The sequence below is a fragment of the Mchenga conophoros genome, linkage group LG5, assembly GCF_057382185.1.
Source record: "Mchenga conophoros isolate Kocher_MC1m ecotype Shallow Benthic linkage group LG5, M_conophoros_male_GT1.1, whole genome shotgun sequence".
In the NCBI taxonomy this organism is placed as follows: Eukaryota; Metazoa; Chordata; class Actinopteri; order Cichliformes; family Cichlidae; genus Mchenga; species Mchenga conophoros.
Genome location: NC_140530.1, coordinates 32,973,924 through 32,993,404, shown reverse-complemented (window position 1 = coordinate 32,993,404; position 19,481 = coordinate 32,973,924). Strand labels below are relative to the sequence as shown.

At 40.5% G+C, this 19,481-nt stretch overlaps 1 protein-coding gene across 2 annotated transcripts; it reads right to left on the bottom strand.

The window, feature by feature from the left end:
- Nucleotides 1–1,788: 1,788 nt before the first annotated feature.
- ngfb (nerve growth factor b (beta polypeptide)) lies at nt 1,789–8,910 on the bottom strand. 2 transcript variants are annotated; one of them, XM_085275630.1, is made up of 2 exons: nt 8,817–8,910; nt 1,789–4,605 (listed from the first exon to the last, which is right to left on the bottom strand). In XM_085275630.1, exon 2 carries the CDS (start codon nt 4,592–4,594, stop codon nt 3,986–3,988), a length of 609 nt encoding a protein of 202 aa, XP_085131756.1. In that variant the 5' UTR covers nt 4,595–4,605; nt 8,817–8,910; the 3' UTR covers nt 1,789–3,985. The 2 variants fall into 2 exon arrangements, with proteins under 2 accessions (XP_085131756.1, XP_085131757.1); XM_085275631.1 differs by lacking the exon at nt 8,817–8,910 and adding an exon at nt 6,270–6,722.
- Between the last annotated feature and the right edge of the window lie 10,571 nt (nt 8,911–19,481).

The following is a 19,481-nucleotide window of genomic DNA, read 5'->3' as shown; positions in this document are numbered from 1 at the left end:
ACAGGCCGTGCTAAACCTCTAATTAGAAAAATGGCCAATTACTGTTTCAAAAGACAACTTTAGTTAGAACAAATAACTGACGAAAATAGCAAAATACAGTTATCTTTAGTTCCTTTGCAATGCATATAAACAATGTCACTCAAAATATTTAAGTACATTTCCATACCCCTAATGTGCACCGCTAGAGTAAGAGAAAACCTGTACGCAACAGAAAAACGTCTATGCGTTTCATTGTCTCCATCCAGTGGACAGAGCTCGAAATATCAAGTCTCTCAGCTGTGGTTTGCAGACACTACTTATGAAAGAGGCCACTTTGTTTCGGTCTTTATGCAGTTATCTTTATCCTTGCCACAATGCTCACTTTGAATGGATCTTAAATTATAAATCTATTAGTTGATATGAACAATTTATGCATTTTAAATTTTATTCAGCCTTTACTTTTACTGGACCTTTCAAACAAATTTCAGTATCTTAGCAAGGTAGGATTACTGCGTCATACTACACAATTATATCTATGAAATTATGTAAGCTCAGGTACCTTGTTAGTACATTCATAACTTAATCCATCCTAAAAACGATATCCGGAAATAACCAATAACAAAAATAAAAGGCTCAATAATAACAACAGCATTATTTTCTTGTGTTCAGGACTAATTTTAAGACAAAAAACGTTATGAATGTATTAAGTAACAGTAGGTCAAACCATCTAATTAAATTACACCTTCTGGAAGATGTGGGTGTAATTTTTTACTGAATGTTTTTTTTTTTTTAATTTCACACATTTTAGTTACACATACACAGTATTTTTCCATTTCATTTCAGCCATATTGACTCTTCTCCACTTGCCACAGGACAGCAGCTTGGGGACTCCCGTCAATTTCGCGTTGCTCAATAAAATGAAATAAACATGTTCAAAACAAAGAAGTGCTACTTTTTCCGAGGGCTTCGCATGGGCCCTGAACTAAACACGAGGCATGCGCATGGACATGCACACTGACGTCTGGCATGTGGTAACGTAAGGCTTTTTATAACGCGATTATAAAAACAAACAAACAACTATTTTCTTAGAAACCATGGAAAAACGATCTATAACAAAATCAAATTAATATTTGTCCTATTTTGTTCATTTAAGTGAGCATCAGTGCTGCTTTTAGTTTGTGGAGGTAGTGTATGAAACGTGGGGAACTAGCTACAATTTATTGCCTGAGCGGAGTCTAATATCTGTCAAATCCAACATGTTAGGAGTCACGTTTTTATTTGTGAAAGTATTATTTTTAGGAAAAATTTCATGTTTCCGTCTTGACCTCTAGGGGGAAGTGTTGCATTCTTTTTAGCAGCTGAGCCCTGTTGCTTTATCTTAAAACTCAAGGTTTCCAGGAATACAACCTCATCTGATTTTTGTTTGCATTTCTTCATTAGTTCCATGTTCGCTCAATCATATCAGACACCTCAAATACCCGATGGGACACAAAATTAGGCTGCAAGCCTACAAAAATCCCAATCGATACTGCCTGGAGAATAATTTTGTGTTCGCTGAGAGCACTGAAATATCACTGGAAAGGTATTGTATTATCAATCATTTTTGCCCTGTGTTTGTCTTTTCAGTTTTGTTTCATATGCACTGTAGAATGATAGCAAGAGAAAAACACAAAGCAAAGCCAAAAAAAAAAAAGAATGGCGGTAAAACGAAGCCATATGGGAATTCTCTTTTTTTCACTTCTGTCAGGGCTTTCCTTTTTGCTGAAGGAAGCAGCAAGCTTCCCAGAACACTACAGAAAGCACACAGTGCATGTTTGTAAATGTTTAATAAATAACAATATCAACAACAACATTTATTAAAAAAACACTTTTGGTTTTATCAGGCCTGGGTCAAATTGTATTTGCAAAGTTGTGGATTGATTTAGTCTTCTTCAGTAAATGGGCTGCATGACAGTATAATGACTGGCAGAAAAGAAGCTTGACTGTGTTGTTGTGCCAAAAGTCCTAGAGGCTGCTACTCTGTCATAAGCTGAGCTGCAGTTTAAGGTTAAGGCAGGTTTAAGCCTGTGCTTTCTGGAACCAAATCACATGGTCTTTTAAACCCAAGGTCTGTGTCTGTAAAAGCTGCAGCTTTAAAATGTTCCTGTGATTTAGTCTAAACCCAGCAGGCATTAACTAAACAGCAGTGAATGAAACCTTCTGCAATTACCGAATAGCTGTCCAACATAATAAAAAATCAACGTATAAGTAAAGGACATATTTCTACTTTTAATATCTTCAAGTGTCAAACTAATGTCATAGCGCAGTTACATTAGAGGAGTTTGGGTTGGGAGATCTGTTCATAACAGCTATATATAAACTACTGCAGCATTACAAGTTCAGTTCAGGCCTTAAGCACTAAGATAGCAATTTCATCTGCATCAAAATAAAAGAGAATTATATGAGCAATATTTGTATTTATCAAAAGCGATACTAGACTACAAATGATCAGACACACACAGCATATTGTTTTAGAGGTATTTCTAAATTCTTTGTTGAGCAGTTAGTAATCAAGGAAAGTCAGACAGCTGAAACCAGTTTCCTTAATTACCATTTTCAGAGTCTGAATGACATATGGATGTTTGGAGCAGATCTTATAATCATCATTCATCATGTAAAGGTGCCATTTAGCTGTGGTTCTGCTGCATTTTAGGTCTGTATTTGTAGATGTGGTATAAGTGATAATTTGAAAGTAAAGTATAAAAGCAAAAGATCATCCGCTTGTACCTGTATGCTCTGCCTTAACGCAATGAACCAGAATTAATCTTTCATGCTTTCTTATACACTATAATGTTCTCCATTTGAATTGCACTGCATCAGCAAATTTACCTCCCGTCTGCAGTTTGGTTTGGTCTTTGTTTCCATTTCCTGTCATTATGGCATCCTGGCATTTGATTGTTGCTCCTGGATGATAAATATTTATTATGCCTCCTATTTACCTTTGTAAATGTATGGAGCTAAAAAGTTTCCATAGAGTAAGAGGGGGGAAATGCTATTGAGGCCATGTTTTATTACACTAAGCTACTACTTTTTCCTAATGTTTTAATTAGTTTGTTTCCATGTTTAGTTTATTTTTGTGGACTATTTAGGTGTATAGTCAGGTAGTATGCACATCAGACCTCCCTTCTCGCTGTTTTCTCCTTTGGAAAATTTATGCGCTTATGAGATGACTTTTTCGGGACTATGCAACGCTTGGAAAATGATGCTACAAAAATTCAATAAATTCACTCATTTGGAGCATGGCGTTGCCACTTTTACATTACTGGTTGGATACACCAAACACAAGAAGTGTATAATAAGAATATAATTTTATAATCTGGAGAATTTTTACACCAACAAATTAATTCCAAGCCTTTGGCATTTAAAAGATGCACATGTTTGTGCTTGAAACATCAGATACAGCAATGCTGAAAACAGAGAGGAAATGGTTGGAATGAGCCACAGAGGAAACAGTTGTGCACTTAGTATAGCAAACATAACCCATGAATGTATGCAATATGTGTATATGTACATAAAAATATTTCCTGTCTGTATTTTAGAATATTTTTCAGTGTAATGCTTAAAAGTTATGATAAATCCAGAGCACGCACACTTGTCAAACTGAGCACGTAGCTGCGTATTGAATTTCCATAAGCTGAGTCTGATATAAACCACAACTAAAATAGATACCGGCACAGCTACACCCCCTGTAGCGTGGTACTTCAAACAGTTAAAAAAAAAAAAAAAACCCAAAGCAAACAACCAAAACACAAAACCAGCTGCAGATACTCTTTGACCCAGGTCTGGTGTATATACATGCAGTCTTGATACTTTGACATATACTAATAATTTACTTTGTGCAGAGGTTGAGAAGTTTTTGGTGATAAATTATGTGAAAAAAAAAAAAGTCACTTCTGCCTGCCTGTTTGCTTGTCTGTGTATGTAATGCATTTGGGTTTGTGAATCTGTGTGCGCGTGTCGTAAGTCTTCATTGCCGCCAGGACTTGCGGCTGAGCACGCACACACAGGCCACGTTAATGCGTATGTGTCTCCACGCCACCAGGTTCTGGAATGAAGTCAGCGCTCGCACAAAAGTGTGCGAATTAGTACAGTAGGAGTTCCAGTGTCTCGCATCAATTCCTAAACAGCCTGAGCTGCCTGATCGAGGGCTATGACATGTCGTCTCGAAGAAGTACTGCTTCATGTTGACATTGTTGATTTTCACGTCTGGGAGGACTGTCACCTCTCTGCCTAAGGTGTCCGTGGCTTTGGTCTTGTTGACCACCCAGACACTAATACTCTCACATACTGAGTACATCCCGCGGTGTTGAGGCTGCCCTGCTTGCCTTCGGGTCCTTCTGCCAGCACTCTGTGACCCCGATGGCTCTGCATCAGGGGGCTGAGAGCTAAAAAGCACTCTGGGTGAGAGGTAGTGGCGCTTGGTGAAGAGTTTGGGATCAACAACCGGGATAGAGTCTGGGTTGTCACTTGGAGTGTTTTCCTGTGCCGCTGTGGTGGTGGTGTACAAGTCCCCTCTGGTTGCGGCCACAGCCTGGGCACTTAAGAAGAGGAACAGGACCAGCATGGACGACCTCATGGGCACACGACCTGAGGGTGTCAATAAGAACGGAAAACACATAGATGTTACAGCGGATATGAAACATTACATATGAAACATAGAGCTTCTTCAGCAGACATGTAGTAACATCAACATTAATATATATAGGATGCTTCCAAGTGATATTCCCTTTCTTTTGTTTTCTTTTCGGTATCCAGTAACTCCTGAGGGAACTAGGTGGTTCTTTAGCAGTTAACGCGTTTTTGTTGTGCTCACCATACGTATTATATCACTGTTTATGGGCTTCCTGAAGCCGTGACAGGTGGAGGTTTGAAAACGAAAACAATGAAAAATGCTATAATGTTCTTTAGAGTTGTGGGGAGGTGTAGAATGTAATTGATCACCAATTATTTTGTATTGTATGCAATTAACATGTATAATTTTGCAGTTTTAAAATTATGTGAATGTTCTTTTGCTTACCTAGATAAAAATAGTGAATTTTAATTTTTTTTTTTTTTTTAACAATGTAGTATTAATCTCCACATGCACTTATTCAATCCTCAACATGTTGAACTGTGAGATTCCCTTTATGTACGTGCATGCTGGAGCTCTTGTTTAAAGCAGAAGAAACCCCAAACATCTTTCCTGACATTAAGTTTGATGACTTACCGTTAACAGTTTTTACATGCACTATTTATTAAAAGTCTGTGTTTGGCATTGCTAAGGGTGGAGTCTGCAAATCCTGATTAGGCAGCTGCTGCCAAGGCTGCAGAGTCCTTGAGCTGATTTATACATGTAAACAGAAAGCAGTACAATGTTTCATATCTAATTTAGCAATAATATAAAAAAAATTACTAACTCAATTACATCCACAAGATGACAGTGAACTCTCTTAACAATCTGTGGCTGCCTGAAGACATTCTCTGGAGTTACTTCATGTATACACCATTTATTGTCCCAGTGATCACTGCAGCAGGCTATGGCTATGAGTCACGCACACTGTTGTATTCCCTCTCTTTTATTTCACACAGGATGTGATAGATTTTTTAAATTGATAACATGTGAATTGTGGATATTAAGCAATGGTGAGTAAGGATAGCCCAGGAATTTCCTATCCATGAAGGTCTTAGAGGTTTTTATTCTTAATTCTGAGCTATTTAAGACCACTACAACACTCGTATTTTCTTGTATTTTTCCTAGTGATAGCAGTGCACTTTAGTGGCTGCGGCAGTTATGAAGTGAGAAAGTCAGATGATGTGGTGCACAGAGCTGAATGAATGACGGTTAAGGTTGAGTTGCAGGAATGGGTGAATGGGTCAATAAAATGCCAGACTTTAATATAGAAGACTGTTGTTTGTTTACTGCAGTTCATTTCCTTGGTCAAACCCTCATTCAGTGTCTCCTAAAAGCAGTGTTTTCCAACCATTCTTATGGCACATAGGTGTGCCGTGAGAAATGATCAGGTGTGCTGTGGAAGATTATTTGGTTTCACCTGACTGGTACACCAAGCGACCGGTGTGAGTAACGGGAAGAACAATTATATTCTCTTCCACCAGAGGACAGTACAACTTCTTGCTCCAATTTAATGGGTTACCAACTGACTTTACAACCGAAGAAGACGAATAAAAAATTACTTAGTCATGTTGCAAGTGAGATAACTCAGCATGGAGTTGCAAAAGGTAAATATTTGAAAAGAAAAAGTAGTCAGTCTGACCTGGGTCCTGGAGAAAATTCCAACCCAGATGAAGGTGCTAGTGTGAGTAGTGGTCAGAATAAAGCAAAAAAGGTATACTGGGAGGAGACTCAAATCCAGCCTCTGGGAGTCACAAGCTACCAGGTCCAGTGATCAAAGAGGAAAGAGGAAACCTTTATGGATACTTGTGATTAAGACTAAGAAAATAAGAGGAAATTCCTGCACCATCCTTACTAAATTATCATTTTGTTTGGTGATGTGTCGTGTGATTTTTCTAATGTGAAATATGTGTGTGGGAAACACTGTTCTAGAGTATGACCACTCAACAACCTGGTTTTATTGTTGTAAACCTGATACTCTTCTTTCAAGGTTTGTGAGCTGAAATGAAACTTAACTGACGTGAAAAATACTTGCTTTATTTGCCCCTTTCAGTAAGACTAATCCGTGGATACGGGTTATTTGACTTGGGTTGAAGGACTAGTTGGAGAGATTATAAGTCCCATATTTTGTACTGTCTGCTTCTTTAATTCCCAAGAGATCACCACAGTGGATAGATACACGTTTATTTGGGACAGACTTTGTGCCGGATGCTCTTCCTGACATTTCTATTTGTGTGGACTTGGGACTAGCATTAGCTTGTGACTCCCAGAGGCTGGATTTGTGTCTCCTCCTGCAGGTTTTACATATCACCCTGGGTCAACACACCTGAATCAAATGATTAGTTCGTTACCAGGCCTTTAGGACATGTTGAAGAGGTAATTTAGTCATTTAAATCAGCTGTGTTGCATCAAGGACACATTTAAAACCTGCAGGACACCAGCCCTCGAGGCCTGGAATTGCCCACCCCTGATCTAAATTGTCCAAAAAAATGTACACAGTACTGTTTATTAAAAAAAGGAAAACTAGACAGAAACAGTGCTGAATTAAATGGTGGAAAATTAAAGAATAACATACCCAAAAAAACAAAATTACCCATCAGAGTAGGCGTGACACATAGGGAAATATATAATTGACATTATTGTGACGTGTTTGATGTCATTTTCTTTTCATCGTGTCATGACTCACCACAAAACACAGAACAGAACATCTGTGCTTAATGGCTTTTTTAAGTTGACAGGCTGTGTCCTTCATTTAATACAACAGGAATCACAGGCATGTCAACACCTGTGATAGCTACAATAGCAGGCTCTGTTGGGCAGGCTTATTATATGCTGTGTTTGCCTCAGGTAGCAGGGTGAGCACTTGTGGATTAAAATTGTTGGCAAAACAAATCAAAAGAAAAACTATAGCCTGTGCAACAATACATAATGTGAGCTAGAACTAAAATATTATAGGTTTTTAAGGTCTGTCTAGTTCAAGTTATTGATACCTGGTGCAACATTTTGACATGACAAAATCATTACTGCATCATTGTTGGAAATAAACAGACAAAGGCAGTGAAGATATGCCACACCTCTTTTTTTCTTTTCTTTTCTGCCTTTAAGTGCCAATTTAGATTACTTTAGGGGACAGAGGAAGATCACTTTATAGCATAGCAAACATCACACAGACTAAATTAGCAAGGAAAAAGCTTAAGATGAGAACAATATCTTCCCAGGAGCAGCATTGCTTATAGTAACAAGAAAAGTGAAAGACCAGCAACAATGCGGTGTCTATGTTCTCTTTTAAATTCAAAATTATACAGACATGTCAGGGCTAATTTGACATTCGTAAACACATTAATGGCTCAAATGTACCCAATGTGTGACATGGCTTATTGGCACATTGAAATTGAGCAGAGTCAATTTTTTGTAATGTTTCAGATTTTTGGAAGTGGGGGAATAACACAGGAAAATAAGTGCTGATAAGCTTAAAAAAGAAATTTCAGAGCTGAGTGAAACAAAGAAACCGCCACCGGTGCACCAGTATTGTAAAATGCCTAATCTAATACCTCCAGATGATTTCGTATTTAACCCCATTCATATCTTCTATTTTTTATACTTTGGTTATTGTCTAATATTAAAATGTGTTTAATATTATAATATGTACGTGTGGCACATATGCACACAAAAAAAGAAAAAACAGAAATGGGACAAAAACTTTTGACAGCACTATAAACCTACAGGTCTAGAAGTAGCAGCTGTTGCTACCACACAAACCGTAATTAAAATAATCTAAAAACCATAATCTCTCTTTGACATCTGGCTACATATTTTCCAGCTTTTTCTGCACATCAACGTTTAAATGAAAATGTAAACACTGGCTGTACTGGTCTCCATATTTACTTCTGTGCAAGAGCAAATGTGAGTGACGCCTTTGTTATTGTTTTTCGGCACATGCAGGTCAGTTCAGGACAGTGACCAGTTTACACTGGAATCTGATATTAGCAGCACTGAATGGATAATGTGAAAAAAACAAAAAACAAACAAACACTGAGGATGCAGTGTGAACACAGCCATGCTGAATAAGCACAGTGTTGCTAGCTTTACATATGTATTATCTACAACAGACATCTACAACAAAACAAGACAAACACATGAAAAAAACTGATCTGTTTCGAGACTTGTTTGCATTTACACATACATATACCTTTTCAGTGTATGCACGTGAACTGTACCACCTTTGTGGCTCCTAGAGGATGTGATTAGAGTTCTGTGTGTTATGGGCACCTCCTGCCATGAGGCCTGGCTGTGGCTGCCATCCAGCACACCTCTGCCTCTTCAATCCTGTTGACAGACAAGTGGAGAAATTGTCTTAGCCAGCTCGTAAACCCACTGTAAACACATTCTTTACAAGACAAATAAGGGAAGAGAACATTAATGTGTTTTCCCCTCTCACCACATCGTTACATACTGAAACATATTGAAATCAAGAAGCAGACCTCCATCATGTACATTATTCTAGGGGGTGGAAATGGCGTGTTAGTTTAATGTTAACACAGTAACATTTGTCTGAATTCTTGGACACATGAGCTTTGACAGATTTTCTAGACTTAAACAGTCTTGTACCTTCAGACAGATAGTCTCAAACATTTAAACTTGAATGAATATTTACGAGTAAGTCAGAACCAGATCACTATGGAATTTGGTATTTTGTACAGTATATGAGTGCATAACAGAATATTTAGACACTCTAAGCCATTGTGATAAATCAAAACATCAGTTTTACTGTCTCGTCTCGCTCTATTTTATCACTGCATTTTATTATTGATTTGATTTGGTACAGACAGCCGCAATTCATTTTTGTGCAGTGATGAAAGGCATTTGAGCTTGATCATCCATCACACTAACCAGACGCAGAACATTTGTTCCTGTTGCCATATTACTGTACTCGTGGGTTCTAATATTAAACCTGCCAAGGAGAAAATATTTAAGAGCTCATTCCAGAAAACACTGTGTCCCGAAACTTAATTGTAAACGTGTTTTCATTTTAAGCTATGCCTTTAAATCATGGTTGAGCAAGTTAAAAACAGTAAGATATGGCACGTGTGCAAAATGACAGAAATGTAAGCAGCTTATATAAACAGAAGTAAATGGGTTGTTAATCAAAATTACTGTGGCGTGCTCCTGTGCAGAATCTGCAGCAGCACAGGAACTGTTCAGCATCTCAAAAGAGCTTTTCTCCACCTGTCAATTCAACTTGTGACCCTGTAACAGCAGCATGAGCTCTTTTAGAAACAGGAAGCTCACTAAAACTAGACAATAAAGTTATAAAATTCTGTTTTGGTAATGTCAGAATTTGACATAAACAACATGAAAACATAAATACCCTCCCAATGAAGACAACATTGACTTCATTGTCATACCAACAATAGATAACAGTAAATAACATTTCTATTCATGGAAATTAACTTTTGATATATGAAATCTCCTGCAGTTTGAGGTTTTCTCCTTCAGAAAAGAAGTTTTAAAAACAGCAAATTAAGTTAGCTAAAATTTGGTTTTAAACAATCTAACAAAAATCCAGATACAGGGAGTGCAGAATTATTAGGCAAGTTGTATTTTTGAGGAATAATTTTATTATTGAACAACAACCATGTTCTCAATGAACCCAAAAAACTCATTAATATCAAAGCTGAATGTTTTTGGAAGTAGTTTTTAGTTTGTTTTTAGTTTTAGCTATTTTAGGGGGATATCTGTGTGTGCAGGTGACTATTACTGTGCATAATTATTAGGCAACTTAACAAAAAACAAATATATACCCATTTCAATTATTTATTTTTACCAGTGAAACCAATATAACATCTCCACATTCACAAATATACATTTCTGACATTCAAAAACAAAACAAAAACAAATCAGCGACCAATATAGCCACCTTTCTTTGCAAGGACACTCAAAAGCCTGCCATCCATGGATTCTGTCAGTGTTTTGATCTGTTCACCATCAACATTGCGTGCAGCAGCAACCACAGCCTCCCAGACACTGTTCAGAGAGGTGTACTGTTTTCCCTCCTTGTAAATCTCACATTTGATGATGGACCACAGGTTCTCAATGGGGTTCAGATCAGGTGAACAAGGTGGCCATGTCATTAGTTTTTCTTCTTTTATACCCTTTCTTGCCAGCCACGCTGTGGAGTACTTGGACGCGTGTGATGGAGCATTGTCCTGCATGAAAATCATGTTTTTCTTGAAGGATGCAGACTTCTTCCTGTACCACTGCTTGAAGAAGGTGTCTTCCAGAAACTGGCAGTAGGACTGGGAGTTGAGCTTGACTCCATCCTCAACCCGAAAAGGCCCCACAAGCTCATCTTTGATGATACCAGCCCAAACCAGTACTCCACCTCCACCTTGCTGGCGTCTGAGTCAGACTGGAGCTCTCTGCCTTTTACCAATCCAGCCACGGGCCCATCCATCTGGCCCATCAAGACTCACTCTCATTTCATCAGTCCATAAAACCTTAGAAAAACCAGTCTTGAGATATTTCTTGGCCCAGTCTTGACGTCTCAGCTTGTGTGTCTTGTTCAGTGGTGGTCGTCTTTCAGCCTTTCTTACCTTGGCCACGTCTCTGAGTATTGCACACCTTGTGCTTTTGGGCACTCCAGTGATGTTGCAGCTCTGAAATATGGCCAAACTGGTGGCAAGTGGCATCTTGGCAGCTGCACGCTTGACTTTTCTCAGTTCATGGGCAGTTATTTTGCGCCTTGGTTTTTCCACACGCTTCTTGCTACCCTGTTGACTATTTTGAATGAAACGCTTGATTGTTCGATGGTCACGCTTCAGAAGCTTTGCAATTTTGAGACTGCTGCATCCCTCTGCAAGATATCTCACTATTTTTGACTTTTCTGAGCCTGTCAAGTCCTTCTTTTGACCCATTTTGCCAAAGGAAAGGACGTTGCCTAATAATTATGCACACCTGATATAGGGTGTCGATGTCATTAGACCACACCCCTTCTCATTACAGAGATGCGCATCACCTAATATGCTTAATTGGTAGTAGGCTTTCGAGCCTATACAGCTTGGAGTAAGACAACATGCATGGAGAGGATGATGTGGACAAAATACTCATTTGCCTAATAATTCTGCACTCCCTGTAGAAGCAAAAGGTCTGTTTAATTCACAATTTTTCTTCTATTGTCAGTAATTCCCTGAAAACATAATATTGGTCTTTGGCTTCCAAAGGATACATTGGTCAGTTTCTAAAAGGTCTATATGTGCAGTAGACTGCTGCTATGAATTTTAACAATAGTACCTACTCTTGTGTTGAATTGGATAAACTTTTCAAAGTTTCAAGCTACTTAACAATACTATATAAGAGTAGTATATAAATGTATATCCATGTAAAAGCGAAAACTATAAATCAACCAGTCCTTTGTTCAAGTAGGGCTCGGCCATATCATGCCGTTCACGGTAATGCCGGTATAATGTTAGGTAATGATAAGAAAATGAAATATCGTGATAGAATATGGGTAAAATGCACATGCGCAGTGCCTTTGTTTTCATACACACATGGCAGAAAAAGCATGGTGGTGACGCAGAATGAGAAGGGCAAACGCGGATCGTTGAATGAAACGGATGAACCAGAATTGGTTTGTAAAAATGTGCAACTTCAGTGGTGTGGAACTGGTTTGGCTTTCATCTGTCAGATACACACCAAAGCACAATTTTTGGTAGAGCACGCAAGTGGGCCTTGGTTATTAGTGTGTTTTTCGGAAAATAAGTCGCTCTTAAAATCCTTTGATTTTCTGAAAAATCAACAGTGCCCCTTATAATCCGGTGCTCCTTATGTATGAATTCTGGTTGTGCTTACTGACCTCGAACCAATTTTATGTCGTACATTTTATGTCAAAAAATGTTTTAGTACGACTTTAAGCTACAAACCCGCACCGCTTGATGGATTGTTGGAGCATTACAGCTATTGTAGTCAGGAGCCTTGCAGAGTGATACGTACTGTGCTTCAACATAATATTACCGTATTGTGTGTGTGTATAACCTCTTTTTAAGTTTTGTGGATATTATACATGGTTATGCTCAGGATATCTTGGCCAATTTCCACTGGAAATGCCTTTTGGTTAAACTGTCAGCAAGGAATTTGCATAAAAAAATAGCTGCTTGTATAAGTGAAAATACATTGAGGGATTTATTTATTTTGTCTCGCGTCAGTTATATCGTCAGTTATATCCTTATCGCAAATTTTCAAATAGATATTGCGATGAATATTTTTGGCCATATTGCCCTGCCCTATGTCCAAGTGCAAACAGGGTTGAGAAGTTTGGTTAGTTTTACTTAAAGCTGGGCTTGACAGCAATGGACATTTAATGTGATAGGTGTCAAATTACTCTGAGCTCTAAATGTGCCTAGGGGATTTTGAGGTGAATGGTACACTGAGCATATACAACATCATGCCATGACTTAGAGTTGGATGTCTCGAGACCGGTCTCGAGACCATTTTTACGTGGTCTTGGTCTTGTCTTGGTCTCAGATCGCTCGGTCTTGTCTTGGTCTCGCTGTCTCTATCTTGCTGTCTCAGATCGACATAGTGGTTGGGAGATTTGGAGTCAACAAAATCCATGACACACAACGTAACATTCGATAATGTGTCATGCGCAAAAGCATCAGCTCTAAGAGCCGTGCTTAGAGAGTGCTTTGTAGTGAATCAGAAGAGCCGACTCCCATTGAGCGAGAGCCGGCTCCTCACTTAATTTCCTTTCGCTGCTCAGCTCTCACACAGTGGCTCAGCTATGCTCCAATCCCTCCCGATTGTAGCCAATCACATGCGAGGATATAGGATAATATCATTATGTGAAAAACAGAGAGGGTGAGAGACGCGACAGTCAAGTGGAGCGTGCGTCTGTCCTCTCAGTAAGTGAGTGAGACAGTAGACAGCGGTGAGGAGGGCTGTGAGTGCATTGCAAAAACATTAATATGCCTGACACCCGTAAATGAAGCAGCATCTGGCTGCAGTTTAAAGACTTTTTTGTCTTGGTCTCGGTCTTAGTCTCGTCTCGACGTTGTCTTGGTCTTGACTCGGTCTGTATTGGTCTTGATACCCTCTGGTCTTGGTATTGTCTTGGTTTAGGCGGTCTTGACTACAAGTCTGCCATGACTTGAATAAAATAAGTGTAAATCTTTAATGAACTTGTGATCATAGGAGCAACTTGCTTTGCCCAAAGGCCCCTTTTCAAGATGACAGGAGGCTGGGGGCCAGCTAATAAAGAAATGCCCATTCATTTTCTTAACCTTTTATCCAGTTCAGAATTACAGGTGATTTAAGCAACAAAGAGAGCACGCCCTGGATGGGTCGTCAGTCTTTCACAAGTCTAATGCACAAACACGGGCAACTGCACACTCTCACATTTACACTTACAGCCAGTTAAGAATAATCAAATAACCTAACATCATGTCCTTGGACTGTTTGAGTTTTTTTCTTGTACCTACACAGTAAAGGGAAAAGACACAAACAGGCAGATTTGAACCCACTGCCTTTTAGCTGTGAAGCATCGGTGCTAATGAGTTGCTGCTATGCTATGCTATGGAGAAAACACCTTTCATTCTGAAAGGGGAAAACTAACTTGCCTAATAAGTCTCATGGACCCTTTAGTCATTTATCAGGGAAAATTAATGTGTCAGACAAAGTGAAAATAATTGGGATGCTTGAGATATTTGCTTAATATGCAGAATAAAATACATGGTTATTGAAATGCTGTTTGTGATTGAATTTAAATTTTAATGTGGTGTGACAATGTTAAGGCACTTTTGAATTCAAGTTGCAAGATAATTGCAAGATAATTATGTTATTCCTTTATGGCTCAGCGTCTTTTTATATGATGTTTAAAATATTATTCTAGAAATATTATTATTTTTAAGTATTTTCTTTTTTTAAATTACATTCCACAACTGCAGATGCATATTACATGCAAATGCTTTGGTTATTAAAAAATAATACAGTAATTATTAACTGATAATGAATTAATGAATTAAAAATTATAATTTATGTATTAAAATACATAAATGATTGGCTTATGCTGCGTTTAATGAGTGAATAAAGGTCGTTGTTTCAGCAGATTTTTGTGAAAATGGCAAAATGTAATTGTGCTTAACAATAATGGATTCGTGTTAATGTCAATTCTGTTTAACAGTGTAGTTGAGCATATCCAAAAAGATTGTGATCATTTTAACAGAAAACAAATGTGAATTATTTTGAGGATCTGAATTTGGGTCAGTGACACACAAATTTACAGCTACTGACCTGTTAAAAAATAACATGCAGCCAGATGTGAAAAGTGAACGTGACATCCGTTCAAGTTACTAGGTGGGCTATAAATATGCATCTGACACAACTGTACACATTAGTGTGCGCTGGGGCATTGCACATCGCTCTACTTATTGAGACTTGAAGCAGATGGGTAACAGCGGCACATGGCTATACGGGAAAGATGTGGATTTGTGTTGACTCATCACTGCCTGATGACTGAGTGGAATAAAATTGCCCCGTCTGTTTGATGTTAACACAGTGAAGAAAATGGTATTTCTTGGCACACTTTACTGTTGAATAAACTAGACGCTTTCAATTGGATAATGTGCTCTGTTACATTGGCTTTAATTTGACTGGAGCCTCCTGGAAAAGCCTGAATACTTCCCAGACCATAGCCGATGAAATACCACAGGAATGATCAGGATGTTTGTATCATCAGTAAAACACTCACTGAGTCTGCATGAGCATGATCCCAAAATGGTATGGCCTTTCTCATTTCTCATCATCTCCTCTTCACTCTGTCCTGTGGCAGTGAAGCAGAAATTGATCTCGGCTGAAGGATATTTTAATTCCTGAAATGCATCAGGAGGAGCTATGAGTAAAGTTAAACAGGTGTGTCCTTATTTTGGAAGTTTTGCCATCCGTGCCATATAAAAGAGAAATAGCTGAAACATAAATCATGAAGGGAGGATAACTCCACTTTTATGTTTGTGTTTTGATGTTAGTAAAGATGATGATTTTTGCCTCTCTAGTCTTCTTTGTTTTATTGTATAACATTTTATGACTTTATAACTGAAAAAGCTCTAAATAAATCTTACTTACACTCCATATTTTAAGTAGCAGGGACTAAGTGAGTGAAAGAGGCACAGAACGAATTCATGATATAAAAACTGAGAAAACAAATGAGCAAACTATCTGTCCTTTCCAATTTTGTTTAGGGCAAAATTGAAGGAAATGGCAATCAAAAAATGTATAAATTGTAATGATTTATTTTTCCAGATTTTGGGAGACTAAGTAAATTTAGTCATTAAAATTTAAACTTAACCTAATTTTAAATTTGGGACAATAGTAGAATAAGTTTAAAATTTAAGCTTCATCTAAGTTTACATTTTAAATGCATTGAAATTTTTTTAATGCTTCTTATAAGTAGTGTTCATATGTATTACCCTATCTGGTCTCATATGTATTTTTGCTGCTCTAACAGTTAATAAGGTTGGGATCAATAAAAGTTCATTGATTGTACTATAACTTTTATAGGACTATAAATTATGCCTAAGCAATTAAGATAAAATGGATGAGTTATTGATGGTCTCGTGGACCATCGAAAACCTTCATAGTGATTCATGCTCCCTGCTTCTATAAAACCATATTATAGTTCAGTAATCCAACATCTCCCAATTTTTATATTTGAGAACAGCCAAGTGATCAAATTAAACTTTAAAATCAGAATTTTACTGTCTTTAATGATCAGTATAATAATGACCATGCGCTATTGATATTCAGACTTGCGGGGTTTTTTTTTTTCAGTTATTAAAACCACCGCTGTACTGACCATTGTTTATGTAACATACATTATTTTATTAGGTACATCTGTTCAACTGTTCTTACCGCAACATCTAATGAGCCAATCAAACTGAGCATCAAAATGGGGAAGAAAGATGGTTTAAGTGACTTTAAACATAGTATGGTTGCTGGTGCCAGACAGGCTGGTTTGAGTTTCTCAGAAACTGCTGATCTGCTGAAATTTTTCCACATAACCGTCTCTAGGGTTTACAGAGACTGGTCCTAAAAAGAGAAAGTATCCAGTGTGTGGCTGTTCTCTGGCAGAAAATGCCTTGTTGATGTCAGATGTCAAAGGAGCATGGCCAGACTGTTTCAAGCTGATATGAACAGAGCAGTATCTCAAATAACCAGTCGTTATAACTGAGGTATTCAGAGGAACATCTCTTGCACCAATGAACCTTGAAACAGATGGGCTACACCACCAGAGGACCACACTGGGTGTAACTCCCGGCAGCTGAGAGCAGGAAACTGAGTCCTGATTTCTACTGCTTTTAAAGCTAGGGTTAAATTAGGCATAAACAACATGAAAGCATGGATCCATCCTGCATTTTATCAGCAGTTCATGGTGTCGGTTGTGATTCACTGCATACTTCTACCCCACTACTACCCTTTGTGACCACAGTGTACCACTGTATCTTGTGATGGTTGCTTCTAACAGTATAATATGTCATGTCACAAAGCTGATTTCTTTACTATGACAGAGTTTACTGACTGAGTTTACAAATGGCTTCCACAGTCAGATTTTAATCAGATGGAATACAGTTGCCCCTGGGATCCCAGGGGCTATGTTGTCTGGGGGCTTTTGCCCCCTGGTAGGTTCTCCCATGGCAAATTGGCCCTGGGTGAGGGACCAGACAAAGAGCGATTCATAAGACCCTTATGAAAAGGACATCGAGGGAACAGTTTACCCTGCCCGGGATAGGGTTACCGGGGCCCCGCCCTGGAGCCAGGCCCGGGGAGGGTGACCGAGGGCGAGCGTCTGGTGGCCGGGCCTTAGTCCATGGGGCCCGGCCGGGCACAGCCCGAAGAGGAGACATGGGCCCATCCTCCCGCAGGCCCACCACCCGCAGGAGGCGCCATAGGGGTTGGGTGCATTGTGTGCCGGGTGGCGGCCAGGAGCGGAGGCCCTGGCGGACTGACCCCCGGCTGCCAAGACTGGCAATAGGGACATGGAATGTCACCTCTCTGGTGGGGAAGGAGCCGGAGTTAGTGCGTGAGGTTGAGAGGTACCGGCTAGATATAGTCGGGCTCACCTCTACACATGGCTTGGGCTCTGGAACCAGTCTACTGGAGAGGGGCTGGACTCTGTCTCAGTCTGGAGTTGCCCCTGGTGAGAGGCGGCGGGCTGGGGTGGGTATCCTAATATCCCCTCGGCTTGCTGCCGGTACGTTGGGGTTTTTCCCGGTGGACGAGAGGGTTTGTTCCCTGCGCCTTAGGGTCGGGGAACGGGTCCTGACTGTCATCTGCGCTTATGCGCCGAGTGGCAGTTCAGAGTACCCAGCCTTCTTAGAGTCCCTGGGGGGGGGGGTGCTGGAGGGTGCTCCACCTGGAGACTCTGTTGTCCTGCTGGGAGACTTCAATGCTCACGTGGGTAACGACAGCGAGACCTGGAGGGGCGTGATTGGGAGGAACGGCCTCCCTGATCTGAACCCGAGCGGTGCTCTGTTATTGGACTTCTGTGCTAATCACAGTTTGGCCATAACGAACACCCTGTTCGAACATAAGAGTGTCCATAAGTGCACGTGGCACCAGGATGCTCTAGGCCGTAGGTCGATGATCGATTTTGTAATCGTATCAGCAGACCTGTGACCATATGTTCTGGACACTCGGGTAAAGAGAGGGGCTGAGCTGTCAACTGATCACCACCTGGTGGTGAGTTGGATCAGGTGGCGGGGGAAGACGCTGGACAGACCTGGTGCACCTAAACGCGTAGTGAGGGTGTGCTGGGAACGTCTAGCAGAGGCCCCAGTCCGCGAGATCTTCAACGCACACCTCCGGCAGAGCTTCAACAGCATTCCGAGGGAGACTGGGGACATTGAGTCCGAATGGACCATGTTCAGCGTCTCCATTGCCGAAGCTGCTGCATTGAGCTGCGGCCGCAAGGTGGTTGGTGCCTGCCGTGGTGGTAATCCCCGAACCAAATGGTGGACACCAGAGGTGAAGGGAGCCACCAGGCTGAAGAAGGAGTCCTATTGGGCTTGGTTAGCCTGTGGGACTCCGGAGGCAGCCGACAGGTATCGACAGGCCAAGCGGAATGCGGCTCGGGCAGTGGCTGAAGCAAAAACTCGGGTGTGGGAGGAGTTCGGAGAGGCCATGGAAAAAGACTTTCGGGCTGCCTCGAAGAGATTCTGGCAAACCGTCAGACGTCTCAGGAGGGGAAAGCGGTGCTCTACCTGCACTGTGTATAGTGCTGGCGGAGCGCTGCTGACGTCGACTGAGAAAATTGTCAGGCGGTGGAAGGAATACTTCGAGGACCTCCTTAATCCCACTGACACGTCTTCCGAGGAGGAAGCAGAGTCTGGGGATGAGGGGAATGACCCGCCAATTTCCGGGGGCGAGGTCACTGAGGCAGTTAAACAACTCCTTGGTGGCAGAGCCCCTGGTGTTGATGAGGTCCGCCCCGAGTTCCTGAAGGCTCTGGACGTTGTAGGGCTGTCCTGGTTGACACGCCTCTGCAATGTTGCGTGGAGATCAGGGGCAGTACCTGTGGACTGGCAGACCGGGGTGGTGGTCCCCATCTTCAAGAAAGGGGACCGGAGGGTGTGTTCCAACTACAGGGGGATCACACTCCTCAGCCTCCCTGGGAAAGTCTATGCCAGGGTGCTGGAAAGGAGAGTTCGTCCGTTAGTCGAACCTCGGATACAGGAGGAACAATGCGGTTTTCGTCCTGGTCGCGGAACACTGGACCAGCTCTTTATCCTCTCCAGGATACTTGAGGGTGCATGGGAGTTTGCCCAACCAGTCTACATGTGTTTTGTGGACTTGGAGAAAGCATTCG

Coding starts and splice junctions, on each gene's coding strand:
- ngfb (XM_085275630.1), bottom strand. CDS start 4,594: ATGAGGTCGTCCATGCTGGTCCTGTTCCTCTTCTTAAGTGCCCAGGCT.